Raw genomic sequence first — 14,180 nt, 5'->3', positions numbered from 1 at the left:
GGATTCTCTGTAACTTGAAATCTTTCAATCAAGGTTTGTGGATGTCAGTAACTGAGCCAGAGGTTCTGGGGCTATTCCAGGCTTGGTGGGCGGGGTTCTGTGGGCTGCAATGTGCAGGAGGTCAGACTAGATGATCATGATGGGCCCTTCTGGCCTTAAAGTCTATGAGTCTATCTGGGGGTTCTTATCGGCCTGGGCCTAAGGCAGCAATAGAGAGAGCACCTGATGGCCTAGCCATTGACCCCTTACTGCCTTGGGGCACCCCTTCCCCTCAGCCCTGATGGATGCTATGGCCAATAAGTACTTGTGATGGCCCTTGTGATGTGCTTGCCTGACTGTCGCATTGAGATGGGAAGCAACGCTGGCTCCACTTTGGTCCGGGTGCCTCTGGGACCAACCTCCTCCTCCAGCTCCCTGCTGCAGAGTTCCTTCCACCCACCCACCCCAGGATAAGGGCAGCTCCTCTGAGAGGCCTCAGTAAAATATTTAACAGCCACAAGCATCTCAGCAGCCTGAATTCTATTTCTGTCTTAAGCAAAAACTAGGTCACCTGATGCCTGCCCTCCCTCCCTCCCAGCGAACCTGTAGGGACTTCTACACCCTATCTCCTGAACCCTAAGCAATGCAGAGAGTCAACCCAGAGAGAGAGGTGGCAACTGCAACAAAAATGCCTGTGACCCAGTGCGGTTCTCTGGGGGCTGTGATTTCCTGGAGAACATGGTCGAAGCCCTTGAATAATCTCTCAACTATTCCCTCAACAGTCCAGATCCAAATCCCATTGACTGTACTGGGAGGTTTTCCATTCACTTCACTGGGGTTTGGAACAAGCCCAATTACAAAGATCTTGCTAGGGAAGACACGCAGGGTTGGTTGCCTCCATTTGGTACATGTATGTATTTATTCATTGAGTTTTGTTCACCAATACAGTGAAAAATGGCATTAAAATGTACAATGGGTCATTCTTAGAATGGCATGACATTTTTTTTGCTTTGTTGTCTTCATAAAATGACATAGTATATTATTGAAAAGATGATAGTTTCTCATGCACATCAGACCAGAATAAGCTTTTTAAAAAATTAAATTAAATTAAAGTACAAAATTAAAAACACCAACTCGGAACATCCCCCAAGAAAGAGGCGTCAAATAACCAGCGAGTTATCCAAGCACATTCGTAACCAATGCAATAAGATCTTCTAAAGTCATTATGTTTCTGCATGGTCCGTCAATAAAGCCATTAATCACAGTATAAGATTCTTAGATACATTTGTTTTGTTTACTGATGTTTTGAGGTGTGCAAAACCCTAACCACATTCAAGAAGTCCTGTCCAATACTGATATATAGAATTAAGAGAACCCACCATTTAAATTCCATTCTATACACTTTTTTTTTCTTTCGTATGGAAAAAATATGAACAATCTTTGATGCAATATTTCAACATTAGACATTAGCAGATCATTTTTAACAAAGATTCGGATATAAAAATACAAATATGAGGATTTCTGTTAAAAAGAAGCGTGCCATAGTGGGATGACCAGTGGCACCAAGATGTGGCACCAGGACCAGGAAGCTCATGCAAAAAAGATGGAGCAAAAATGTCTCTCGACAGCAAAATGATCACTGTCTTTTATATTATAGTCCATCCGAGTCGGAACCTCTGCCTTCCATTCAGCACTGCTGGCTTTTGATTTGCTTCCGATCTGCTGGTATTTTGCAAACTGGATAGGGATGAGGAGTGGGGATGGATGGATGAGTTAGAGAATGGGTGTGGGTCTGAAATACAGAAGGGGGGTGATTGCACACACTATGAGCTTGCTACAGCTGGAGAGGTGTGTGTCTATGCAGGGGTTAGATACACAGCCACTCGGAGAGAGACAGAGAAAGGGGTAAAGTGCATCGCTACAGGAGCCCTCTTCGAGATGAGAACGCTAGGCGCGATCCCAAGGGCTCCGCGCTCTCAGGGGAACAGCACCTCGGCAACGTGGCATGGGGAAAGGGGGAGCTCAGTGGGGCTGGGGAGAGAGGAATGGGAGAGGAGAGGGTGCTGGAGTGGACAGCTCCCTGGAAGTGGCGTTGGAATGAACAGCTCCCAGCGAGGGTGCTGGAGTGGACAGCTCCCCGGGAAGACACTGGAAGTGGCGCTGGAATGGACAGCTCCCCGGGAGCGCGCTGGAAGTGGCGCTGGAATGGACAGTTCCCCGGGAGCGCGCTGGAAGTGGCGCTGGCCCTGGATAGCGCCTCAGCAGCCGGCTCCCCCATTCTGCAGGGAGGGGGGTTGTGAGGGCAGGAGGTGGTGCTGACAAACATGGACATCTCCGGGGTGGGCATGGCGCCCTGGAAATCTGGACAGGGATGGATGGCCAAATCCCTTTGTCCCATTGCTCTCGGTTGGATGCTGAGGAGGGTGAGATGGCCCCATCCGTTACCGCCTCGGGCTGGGGTCTGGGTTGGGGGTGGAAGGTGTCGCCAGCAGCCTCATCTCCTTCCTTTGCTTTCCTCGTTGACCACAGTCCAACAAACATGCACGGCCAAAAGTGCTGAAAATCAGTGATCAGAGTCTGCAGCTCAGTGCAGGCGCCTCCTCTGCCAGCTTATACCCCAGAAGGCGACTTGTCTGTCATCCCCTTCAGCACCTCGTCTATTCTATCATCTTCGATCACCACTGCAGGGGGGGGGGGGGACAAGCACACAGTCAGGACACTGGAGCAGGAGCCCCCGAGCAAGGCAGGGCTGGCAGAGATGGCCTCCCGTGGGGCTTGGACTCGCAGTATTTGCCTCCCCCACGCCCCCATCCACCCACAAGCCAACATCTGCTGATGAAATCCGCCCCAGGAAAATGGAGCGGGAGACGCGGGCACAGAATGCGGCGGGGGGGGGGGGAGCCCCAGCAGGGACACTGGGAGGGTGGCGCGGACAATGGGGAGCCCTGTCTGGGGAGGGGAGGAGCGCAGCGAGCCAGCCTGGCGACTAGGGAGTGGGGGCACTGGGGCAAGGTCCCTCTGAGTCGGGGTGGGGCAGGCGGCAGCTGAACCTCCGGGTTTGCCATGGGGGGGGGGGAGCGGCTCCGTTCCCCTTCCCCGAGCCTGGGGCGACCCTTCCCCACTGCGGATCCGGATGGAGGGGGGGTCCCAGAGCCACTCTTGCCAGCGGGGAAGGCAGGGGGCGCTTACCTCTCTTGGCCCTGCCGATCTGCCCCAGCTTGGGGGGCCGCTTGGCCTGGTTGCCCCCGAAGAAGGAGTTGGTGTCCTGGAGCCGGCAGCTGAAGGAGATCTCGCTGACTTCGGAGTCGGTGCCGAAGCGGGCCACCTTCTCCTCGCTGTAGGGGAGGATCTCGGACATACTGGCAGCTGCTTGGGTCCTGCGGGGCGGCCGGAGAGCGCGATCCAGCGGCGGTGCCGGGGGAAGGAGCCGGGCGGGCGGGCTGGCGAGGGAGTGCGGAGCGCTGCAGCCTGCCGAGGTGTCTGTGCACAGGGGCTGGGGCAGCCCTACATCATAAAGGAAACCCAGGCGGAAGAATGAAGTCATGCATCCGGGGCTGGTGCGCTGAGGGCCCTGCTCTGGAAGGTCCTCCCCCAGCCCCCCCCGCGCCCCTCCCCCAGCCCCCCGCCCCCGGCTGCGCGGGGGAAGGGAGGAGGGTGACATCAAGAGGCAAGAGCGGAATGACAATGAGAGTGCAGCAAAAGCAGAGGGGAGGCGGCCGGGGTCCCTGCCTCTCCCCCCGGCCCTGCTCTCGGGGCAGCGCTCTCTGTGCGCCCCCGGGGGGGCAGCTACGCACACTCCCCAGGGACCGGGGGGTGGGGGTGGGAAGGCTGCTTCAGCCAGACACCTGATGGCTCACGGGCTGTCCCCCCTCTGTATTCCCCCCCCGTGCCTCCCCCGGCCCTTTCCCCCCCCCTCTGTGTCCCCCCCCCCCCCCATGCCTCCCACGGCCCTTTCCTCCCCCTGTGTGCCTCCCCCAGCCCTTTCCTGCCCCCTCTGTGTCTCCCCCCGTGCCTCCCACGGCCCTTTCCTCCCCCTCTGTGTCTTCCCCGCCCCTCCCATACCTTTTTTGGCCCTTTCCTGCCCCTCTGTGTCTCCCCCGCCGTGCCTCCCACAGCCCTTTCCTCCCCCTCTGTGTCTCCCCCACCCTCCATGCCTCCCCTCACCCATTCCTCCCCTACTGTGTCTTCCTGCCTCCCCTGCCCTTTCCTGCCCCTCTGTGTTTTCCCCACCCCCTGTGCCTCCCCAAGCCCTTTCCTGCCCCCACTGTGTCTCCCCCACCCCCCATCCCTTTCCTCCCACCTCTGTGCCTCCCCCAGCCCTTTCCTCCCTCCGTTTGTGTCCCCCCAGTTTTTGTCTCTCTCCTCCCCCATTGTTGATCTTTCTCTCTTAACAGGGCCTGTATTTTAAAAAAATACCCCCCCATTCCTTTTTCATACCAACTTCCTGGCCCCATCCCCCACCCCCGTGTCCTAGGCACAGCTCCTCCACCAGCCTTCATCTTCCCCAGGAGCCTCTTAGTGACATCCTCAAAAGGAACCCCTGGCCATCCTCCTCATCCTCCTAAATGGCTCCCGGTGCTGCTTAAGGTTGCAGATTAGCTTCCATTACACGCCCTGCTCTCAGATTGAGGGGCTGGGGTGAAACACCTGCTTCTGGCCTGAAATTCTCTCTGCCTGGTCTCTGCTGCAAGGTGAGGTTGTGTGTGTGTGTGTCTCTCCCTCTCTCTCTGTGTTAATATCTGTGGTGACTGCTTCACCTGGCCAGCATTAGCATCCGTTTAGCTAGTGCCAAGACTGTGAATGGTGATTAACCAATGGTGGCAGCGACACGAAGGCCCACTTGCTGCTCTTTAACACACACATGGCCCAATACAAGTGGAGAGGTGTATCCGCCGGGGACTCAAAGGTCTGACTGGAGGCCAGCTGGGTTCTGATGGGGTCAGTCAAGGAAGGTTGCCTACAAGAGGTGCCTTGCCAAATGCTTCCAGATCATGGAATTGGCATGCTGTGTCTACAGTTGTTTTGCAAGTCCTCAGAGCCTCAAGCCCTGAAGGTTAAGGCCTTGCCTATCCTGGGGCTATTGGTTCTGGTGTAGATTGTACTGCACCAGTGGAATATGGAGCATGGACTGGTGCAGCTTATCCTGTGAGTGTGAGTCACCTCCCAGAGAGCTATGCACAGAAAGGACCCTCTGCACTAGCCACCATGCAGAGAGAGAAAGGGCTAGTTCTCTGCAATACCATCTCCCTTCTCCATCTCTTAGGGTCAATACTGGGGAGGGGGGATAGAGATTGGATGGGCTAGGGCAGCAGTTCCCAGACATGTTCCTGGCATGACACCATTTTTATCACATGTATTGGTTCCCACGACCCTGGACAGCCTGGAGGACACCACTTAAAAATGGCAGGCACTGTACGTGCCAGGTCATGCTGCATGGAGGAGGCCATTTTGCTTTAGAAAATGGCCTCCTCCTCACAGCGCGACGTCACACGCGTACAGTGAATGTGAGGTCACGCTGCATGGAGGGCATCCTTTTGTAGAGCAAAATATCATTCTCCAGCTGGCATGACCTCGCACAAATGGGAGTGGGGGAGGTCATGCTAAATGGCCTCTTCCACACCCTCAGGACTGCCACAACCCCACCTGCTGATGGAGTGACCCCACTTGGGGTTGTGACCCACAGTTTGGTAATCACTAGATCATGGGAAGGAGTGGGCAGGCTGGGGGAGGGGGAGATACACCCCCTCTCCCCAAGTCTTTGAGACACCATCTGTGGGCAATTGCAACAAGAAATGGCTGCTCAGAAATGTGTCTGTTCTCTGAGGACAACACAACTAGCCTGTTGTCCGTGCCGCATGCAGGGGCACTGATGGAATGATGGCGTGCCTCCGAGAGATGGGAATCTATCCTCCGCAGAAGCCGGGGGCTCTCAGTTACACCAATATCGGTCAGGAGTAGCTCCATTGAACCCAGTACAAAACCAATGTGAGTGAGAGGAGAATCACGTCCTGGGTGGGCTGGATGTTTATAGTGCTGAAATGAGGGTCATCCAGACCCTACAGGCATGGGTTACAAAGCCCTATGTATAAGAGCATGGCAAACCAGGCCGAGATATGTACACATGAGTAGTTCTGGGAGTACAGAGCGAGTCTAGGCTATTGTGATGACTGAGGTATAACATATGGGACGGAGTCCATCAGGGGAGAGCTTTCCTCCAGGGTGAAATGCACCCCCCCGGCAGAATGCCAAGGGTCGGTGCATCAGTTAAATCCCCGTGTAAGCCTTTAACATGAGGTTTAAGTGGCTCTTAAGGCCCTGGCCATGGGTGAGTCCTCTGGGTTGAATTTCACCCTTCGGGAACTCTGATACAGGAAGGTCAGAGCTGGGGGAGGGCGCTGTGGGCAGGATGGTGGAGGTATGAGAACGCGCTAGGCATGGGGTATCAGACAAGAGAAGGGAAGAGAGCAGCAAATAATTCACTGATTCATAATCGATCACTTGGGCTGTGTGATCGGAAAGCCTCACATACATGGCGTTTCTGCTCCCTGCCTGGATGGATGAAACTGTGGTAAGCAGGAGAAAGGGAATCAAAGAGATTTCACGGTGGTGGCAGAAGTGTTTCCTGTGTGAAGAGAGTCACGTAAGGGCAGAAGGGGGCCACCAGAGCATCAAGTTTGACCACAGGCCACTAGACACCACCCAGGCGCCCCTACACCTAGCCCAACAATCAGAATTAGACCAAAGTGTTACTGCCCACAGGAGAGTAAACTGTGTGTGCCACGGGCACCTCATGTTTGATTCCAAGGGAAGAACTGCTATTGGCAGAATTCGCCCCAACTCTTTCTATTCCTAGGGCACCTCTCACCATAGCACATAGCCTGTCTGCCACAGACCAGCACACACAGCGTAATGGCAGGCCCTTGTCTCTGCAAACGCATTAACTGTGGGTTTCATATTCAAGATGGTCCTTTGTCCATATGTCCATGCTGGGGTTTCTCCTGGACTATGGCGCATGCACGGAGCTTTCTCTTTCCCAGGGGCTCACAGCTCTTCTTTGCCATGCAAAGGACAACGGGGCCTGTCCACGCAGCACAGCTGTAGACAGTTTAGAGGTAAAGCCGTGGAACTATGGAAAACCGAGGGTGAAGCTGATCCCCATTCAGGAACCCTGCACAAGGGCCTATGAGAAACTCAGTGCCATGTGAATGGAGTGTACAGGTCCGTGCCTTCGCCCTAAAGGCATGATTTAATGAGAGTTATGCTCCTGGATCGGAGGGTAGAACTGAGACCTATGTTTATATCGTCCACCTTTATATAGCAGGTAAAATGCACATAGGGCAGGCCAACATATATCGTCAGACCAGTTGGCGAGGGGGCACCGAATACAAGGTTAAAATGGCCTCCAGGGGATTGGCTGATGGTGCGGTCTCCAGAGCGCGTCACACACCTTGGTCGCCCATCACTGGTTCTAGTTACTACACTGGTTGGAAGGGTTTCCAATTTCTTTCCATGGCTTCCCAAAGGCCCAGCTAAACAAACAGTACGGGCCTGTCAGACGCGATGCCAGCATGCTGACTCTGGGGCAAAACGGTGCCTGCGTTGATAAAGAAAGGTGTCAAGAGGATGGCATAAGCAGAGGGTGATAAGTACTATAGCAGAAGGGATCGTTGTGAATTATTATTGGACCGGTCATCATTAGTTCATTCGTCTGTGCTTGTTTATATGACAGTCGTACCCAGAGACTGTGGTCAGGATCGGGGCCCCATTGTGCTGGTGCGGCACAAACCCAGGGGAAGATATGTCTTGCCATAAAGAATTTACAGCTCTTTAATAGAAGATCTTTAATAGAAGATCAGTTACAACAAGTAAGTGCGACAAACAACAGGATGGAGGTCAAGGGCACCCGTGAGAAGATCACATGGGCACAGATTATTGTTACGGCTGCTCTGAACTGGCTGAATCAACCTCATGTGAGCATTTATAATGCTGCGGGAGCACCTGAAAGTAGGCAGCAGCCATTGCCCATGCTGAGATGTGGCCTGCTTTCCAAGCCCACAAGGGCTAATGCAGCAGCACATGTACGCACGCGCAGGGAAGTGGTGGCACATGCAACCCCACGCAGACACCCTGCATGGGCACACACACATGCACATAGGCACATTCGTTCATACACACACGTGGGGAGGAGTGTGGGGTGGCAGCAACTGGCGGGGGTGGGAATAGATTGTAGGGATGAGGGGAGCGGGCTGGGGGAAGAGAGTGAGAGTTATAGATCTAAGGGTTGTCCGGTTGGCTAATGAGGAGTCCCATCCATATAGAAAGAGACTAGATCAGACCAATGGTCCAGCTAGTCCAATTTCTGGTCGCTGACAGTACCCAGCCACAGATGCTTCAGAGGAAGGTCTGAGAAACTCCTAGTGATCAGTTATGCTCTAGCCCTCCCACAGGGGAAGTTTCTTCCTATCCCCCATCACTTAGTGGTTGGTTTATGTCCCCACACAGGAGGGTTGATATCCCTTCTTTAAAAATATCCCATCAATGTTCTCATGATCTATAAAAATGTCTGATACATTTTTGACTTCTACTAAGCTCTTGGCCTCAATGATATCCAGTGGCAGTGCGTTCCAGAGATTAATGTGTAATGAAATATTTCCTTTAATCAGCTTTCAATTGGTTGCCTTTCAGCTTCACTGGCCATCCTCTTGCTCTTATATTAGCAGATGAGGTGAGCAGGAGTGCTTGACTTACCTTCCCTCTCCCGTCTCCCTGTCATGTCCCCTCTTATTAATCTCCTCCCGAAATGAAACAGTTCCAATTTTTTCAATCTCTCCTCTTATGGAAGCTTTTCCAGGCCTCTAATCATTCCATTTCCTGTCTCTGCACCCCATCTGTATGACCAGAACAGTAACTCAGAGGAGGCTGACAATAGCACTAAGATATTTTCCATACTACTTGCTATCCAATCCCCTATGCACCTTAGCATTGTGCTTGCTTTTTCTGAGTGCCCCTGAGGCTATTAAAAGGTCAGACTCTGTTAGCTGGGGTCTCCTCTCTTTATAGGAAGATACCTGTGGGTGGGGAACTTCTATCATGTTTTCTCCCACATCTTCATCCCCCCCTCCCATTTTATTCATAATTTTAAGAATAAAAATAATTAAAACCAACGCTTTAAAAGCTTTTTTTGCACTTGCATCTGGGCCCTGCTTTGTGAGATGGTTGCCTGGGAATAAAACTAACAGCAGAAAGACTTGGGACGAGGGCTGGTTTTTTTTCCTCATAAATGGATAATAACAGGTTGTCTTTGGGAAATCTTTTGTGCTGCGTCAACTACTGGAACCACAATTGCCGCACAACAGTGACTGAGGCAGCACGCATCGGGCGAGGGCTTTCTGATGACATCAAGAAAACTCTTGAATTCAGCTTCCATGGTTATCATGACATCAGAACCTGCCAGGTGTGTAGCCTTATATGGCAGCTCCGAGGTCAGTATGAATCTGTGTGTGCGTGTGTGTGTGCGTGTGCACGTGCGCACATGCATGTATCAGTGTAAATACACACTCAGCCAGACACGTCACTTTCACAACACCTTCTCTCATCAAAGCTCATTACTTCTGATACATACCAATGTTTTACAAGTGAAAAAACAGGCAACGTTTTCCGCTCTATTCCAATTCTGAACTGATCCAAGTGATCACTGCTACTGATTGGCATGGACTATGGAAGGCCTATGGGCTGTGTTAGACAGGAAGTCAGACTAGATGATCACAGTGGTCACTAATGGTTTTATAATCTGAGTCTAGGAATTGTGCACAGCCTCCTAGATCTGTTACCTGTCTTCCTTCCGTCTCCTAACTCAGCTGGCATTTGCATCTTATCCATCTGGCACAACGTGTCTTTTTTAGATCATAAGCTCTCTGGGGAAGAGACTGGCTTTTTGTTCTCTTTGTACATCCCCTAGCACAACGGGCTCCTAGTCCGTGACTAGGTGTCACAATCACACAAATAATAATAACAATAAATATAATTAACATAAAGTGTTTGTACAGCCCCAAGAACAATAAGGCCCAACCTGGCTCTGACCTTTAGGTGCTACCTGGTAATTGCTCTGGAAGGTCCTCTCCCCGCCATGCTGGGTCCACAAGCCATCTACAATGGGGTATTTCCCTGTGACAACACGTTCATCAAGACGAAATCCAGTCTGGGTCCATCCAAGAACGAAAAGCTGTGGAGACCATTGCCAGCTCCTGAGGTCTCGGGGATTCTTTATTACAGCTGGCCGATTGGCTGCCCCCACCCAGAAATGTGCTCCGTGAACAGACTGAAAGCTGGACGGAATTCTGGGAGTAAAAATCTTCTTTGTCCAAAACAGTGATCAGCTATCAACGGGGGCTGGTGAGAAGACTCAGCCAGCGGGCTGCAAGTTATCAGCTGAACAGTATATGTGTGAGGAAGAGAGAGAGCGGCGAGGGAGGGAAATAGGCAAATATCTGGTACTTTTGGGCTAAGGACCATGGATCTGTAGACCATGCATTACCCAAAGAACAGTAAGGAAGTGGTTGGTTTCAGTGCAGTGAACAGACAGCGAGGGAAGGGAAATGGTATTTTCTGTGCTGTCTAGTTGACTTTCCATGCGGCATTGGCAGGCAAAGTGCAGTCCCTGAAGCAAGTGCAGGGTGCAGGCCTGGCGCGTGGCAGGGAATGCTGAGCTCTGCTGAGCATGAGAATGCAGACACCCCAAGGGCTCAGCACCTCCCATTGTGCCACCGACGGCCAGAGTCTCCAAAGAGCTCCGCACCCACCTTGCTGAGCCCTCTGAAAATCTGGCCTGTGATGGCTGTGGAACAGCAGCAGAAATGAAGTGGGTATTTGCCCAAGTGGTTGCACAGCTGCACTTAAATATGGAGTTTGGAGGGCATGGAGGAGAGTTCACATGGAGGCCTGAGGAATTGGAGAGCTGTAACCCAGAGAGGGCTGTGAGGCTACGTTCCTTCATTGTGCTGCAGTCTTTGTTACAACACGAGCTTTAGAGTGTCACCAACTCCCGTGATTTTGTTGTGAGTTTCGCAAGCTTTGGTATTTGTCTGAAAGCCCCAGCTCCAGGAGTCATGGGAACCTCAGCTTTTGTTACAAAAATATGTATGCCTCTAGTCCTTCTGGTTGCAGAGAAAAGCTGGAAACATGATCCTGAAAGGCTCAGCTGGATGGGAAATATACAGACCACACACTCATTATTACTTTTAAATCTCATGATTTATAAGCCAATCTCATGACGTTGTGGCCCTGACTCCTGAGTTTCAAATGCTCGGGGTTGACAATGCTGGCTCTGGTGCAAAAGCTTCCACTACAGCTGACATGAGCTCCTGGCAATTCAGAGAAGCTGCAGGTGGGGGGTTGGGGAAAAGGAGGTTGGGCACTTTGCCAGGAGAGGTAGCTGACTTTCCTGCCTTCCTCCCCGTGTGACCCAGCATGTATCACTCCCATTGTGATGTCGTTCCCCTATAAACATAGCCAACTTGTTAAAGTGTTTGTCTAATCCAAAGCTGGGTAAAATGGCAGCGCTTGGTATTTCTACACCTGTCTCTTTAAATCTGGGCCTTGGGGCCAAGGTCAGCCCAGCTCTGGAGATCAGGAAGTGCTTGGCATTTCTGACACACTGAGCCGCTGGGAATGTGCAGGTACAGTAGCGTTTTGCTGTGACAGGCTTATTGTGGCGATGTTCTGTAGCGATGTGTTAGACAGCTGATGCATCAGTCAGAGGCGAGTGACGAAGCTGGCCTGTGAGGAGCACTGACTGTTTGTTTGTTCCTCTCGCCTGAAAACTGCAGCCCACACTTGCAAAGTACAGCGCCTGTTTGCAAAGAAGAAACGCTGTGCGTGAGCCCCGCGCCCTCTCATTGCCCACAGAAAATCCAAACGCTGTATAAAGAATTTGTATGCTGTTTAGGACTGAACTCGGAGTAGATTGAGCCTAACCCTTTAGAGAGGGTCTTGTGATCATTAAACCCGGATTATAGACCCTGCATCTGGTATAAACAGTATCGCTCTGGATAATGCAGTTGGGATTCAGGTGTTATTAGGGACATGATGTTTGCCCTGCTAACCTTTTTTGGTGTGGCAACAGCTCCAGAATGGGTTTGCTGGGGCAAAGAAGAGCTTTGCTGGAAGGATCCGAGCAACCTGTATCCTTTCCAGAGCCCGCTGGGCTGACTTTGAATTTGCAGATGTGCTGATGAATCATTCCTGCTCTGTGCTCTGGGACTGCAATGGCCTTACAGCCCCGCATGGATCCCTCTGCTTCCAGGGGGAGGAAGCTCATGCTATGCCCTGCTAAAGTGAGGAGAACAGGGGGGTCTCAACCCGTGTCCTGGGTCTTCAGCCGCCCGGTCCTCCCCATATTCCTCACTGGGAGGAGGGTTTCAGCTAGATTCTTTGGGAGAGGGGTCCTGGTATAGCAAAGGTTGAGAATCACTGAGGTTTAAACAGCCTCTTCTGCCCCCACAGCCAGCCCCACATGCAGGCTGTTGCTTAGAACCTTCTATATTGGCCTTAACTAGTCTGTATCACACTGAATCTTACTAAGAGAAGTGATTTTTTACCCAGAGAGCGGCAGAACACATCCCTCCATCCTTGGTCAGGGTTATTTTTGTGAATAGCGAGATGTTGATCTCCTCTGGTCCAATCCACCCTGCGTGGGGCAGGGCCCTGTCCCCAGGAGGGGTGTATGAAACAGGCTGAGATACCACGTCATTGGGGTCCCGGGTGCAAGAAAGGAAGAGGGTTCTAGGGACAGTTCCCTTTCCACCGCATGGCCCTGGGCTCCAGCTCTGAGTCTGTGTAGGGTGCAAGGCTGAGCGAATAGCTGCATGATAGACTAGAAAGCCAGCCTCACAGCTGTGATTTTTGTTTAAAAAAACTTCCAAGTTAGTGGTGAGCCTTGGTCTTGCACATCACAGGGCCTGTTAATAAGAGAGGAAAGATGGTGCCGTGGGTTCAGCTCCTTGCTCTGTTACAGGTTTCTTGTGTGACCTTGGGCCAGTCATTTAGTCTCTATGTGTCTTAGTTTCCCAGCTGGAAAATGGCACTTCCCTGCCCTAAACGGGTGTTGTGATGTGTCCCTAGGGAGGTGCAGGATGGAGCAGAGATTCTCACAGGGCCTCTGGATCACCATTCATTGGTATCATGATCTTGATGCTTTGGCAGCTTCCCAGCCTCCCCAGTTGTTCTGACCTGCCCAATGACCCACCCTTCACACTAACTTGAGTCTGAGTATGTGGCTGGGAAGGAATCTGTAGCTCCAGTGACACATGGGGACATTAATGTGCTGCCGCTGACCAGGGCAGAATTCCCCCAGCAAAGGCCTGTGGCCTCCCACTGCTCCCCTGGCAAGCTTTGGCGCAGAGGGTGTACCGGGGAGGAGCTGGCGTGGAAGATCAGGACAGGAGGGGGCAGGCTCATCGTGTATGGCACTGCAGGGGTTCTGGGCCAGACTGCAGCCCTTGAACAACACAGGACAGGCTGCCATAAATCAGAGCATCCAAGAGGTGCTCTAACTTACAACAGGGCCTATTTCAGCTCCTGCAGCAGCCCAGAATCTGTGGCCTCAACCCACCTTCACCTCTCCTCCCTTTGCTCTGTGTGTTCTGCACCTCCTGAGGGTGTGGCCCAGGACTGGACCTGGCGGCTTGGCTCATCAGAATGGAACAGACTGACAGATCTCCGCTGGGAATGTATATCACAATGGAGAATGGTTCCAGGGATCACCTTGTCACACTAGGATCGTTGGTTTCTTTAACATCTAACCTTGTCAGCAGCATGTCCCTGCTCTTTGTAAGAGCCTTGGAAATGCCAGAGTGGTCCATCTAGCTCAGTATTCTGTCTCTGATAGAGGCCCATAGCGAGGGTCTCTACTCGATGCTTTTGAGAAGGGCATAAGAGTCCCCTCAAAGGACAATGGTTGAATATCCCAACCCCAAAGGGAAGTTTCTTCCTCACTTTAGATGCTGGGTTATGCCCTGAAACAGAAGGTTTATAAAAAAAAACAAACCTTCTCCTTAAAAACAGACTCCAACGAGAGACTGCTGAATTGGAATTAATTTGCAAACTGGACACCATTAAATTAGGCTTGAATAAAGACTGGGAGTGGATGGGTCATTACACAAAGTAAAACTATTTCCCCATGTTTATTCCCCCCCCACACTGTT

General features: G+C 52.0%; 1 protein-coding gene across 1 annotated transcript; it reads right to left on the bottom strand.

The window, feature by feature from the left end:
• Window positions 1–875: 875 nt before the first annotated feature.
• Window positions 876–3,503, bottom strand: CAMK2N2 (calcium/calmodulin dependent protein kinase II inhibitor 2). Its single transcript, XM_034782610.1, has 2 exons — window positions 3,169–3,503; window positions 876–2,660 (listed from the first exon to the last, which is right to left on the bottom strand). Exons 1-2 carry the CDS (start codon window positions 3,335–3,337, stop codon window positions 2,590–2,592), a joined length of 240 nt encoding a protein of 79 aa, XP_034638501.1. The 5' UTR covers window positions 3,338–3,503; the 3' UTR covers window positions 876–2,589.
• Between the last annotated feature and the right edge of the window lie 10,677 nt (window positions 3,504–14,180).

The sequence above is a fragment of the Trachemys scripta genome, chromosome 9 (genome assembly GCF_013100865.1).
Source record: "Trachemys scripta elegans isolate TJP31775 chromosome 9, CAS_Tse_1.0, whole genome shotgun sequence".
Taxonomy (NCBI): Eukaryota; Metazoa; Chordata; order Testudines; family Emydidae; genus Trachemys; species Trachemys scripta.
This window is presented reverse-complemented; position numbering and strand designations above follow the sequence as displayed.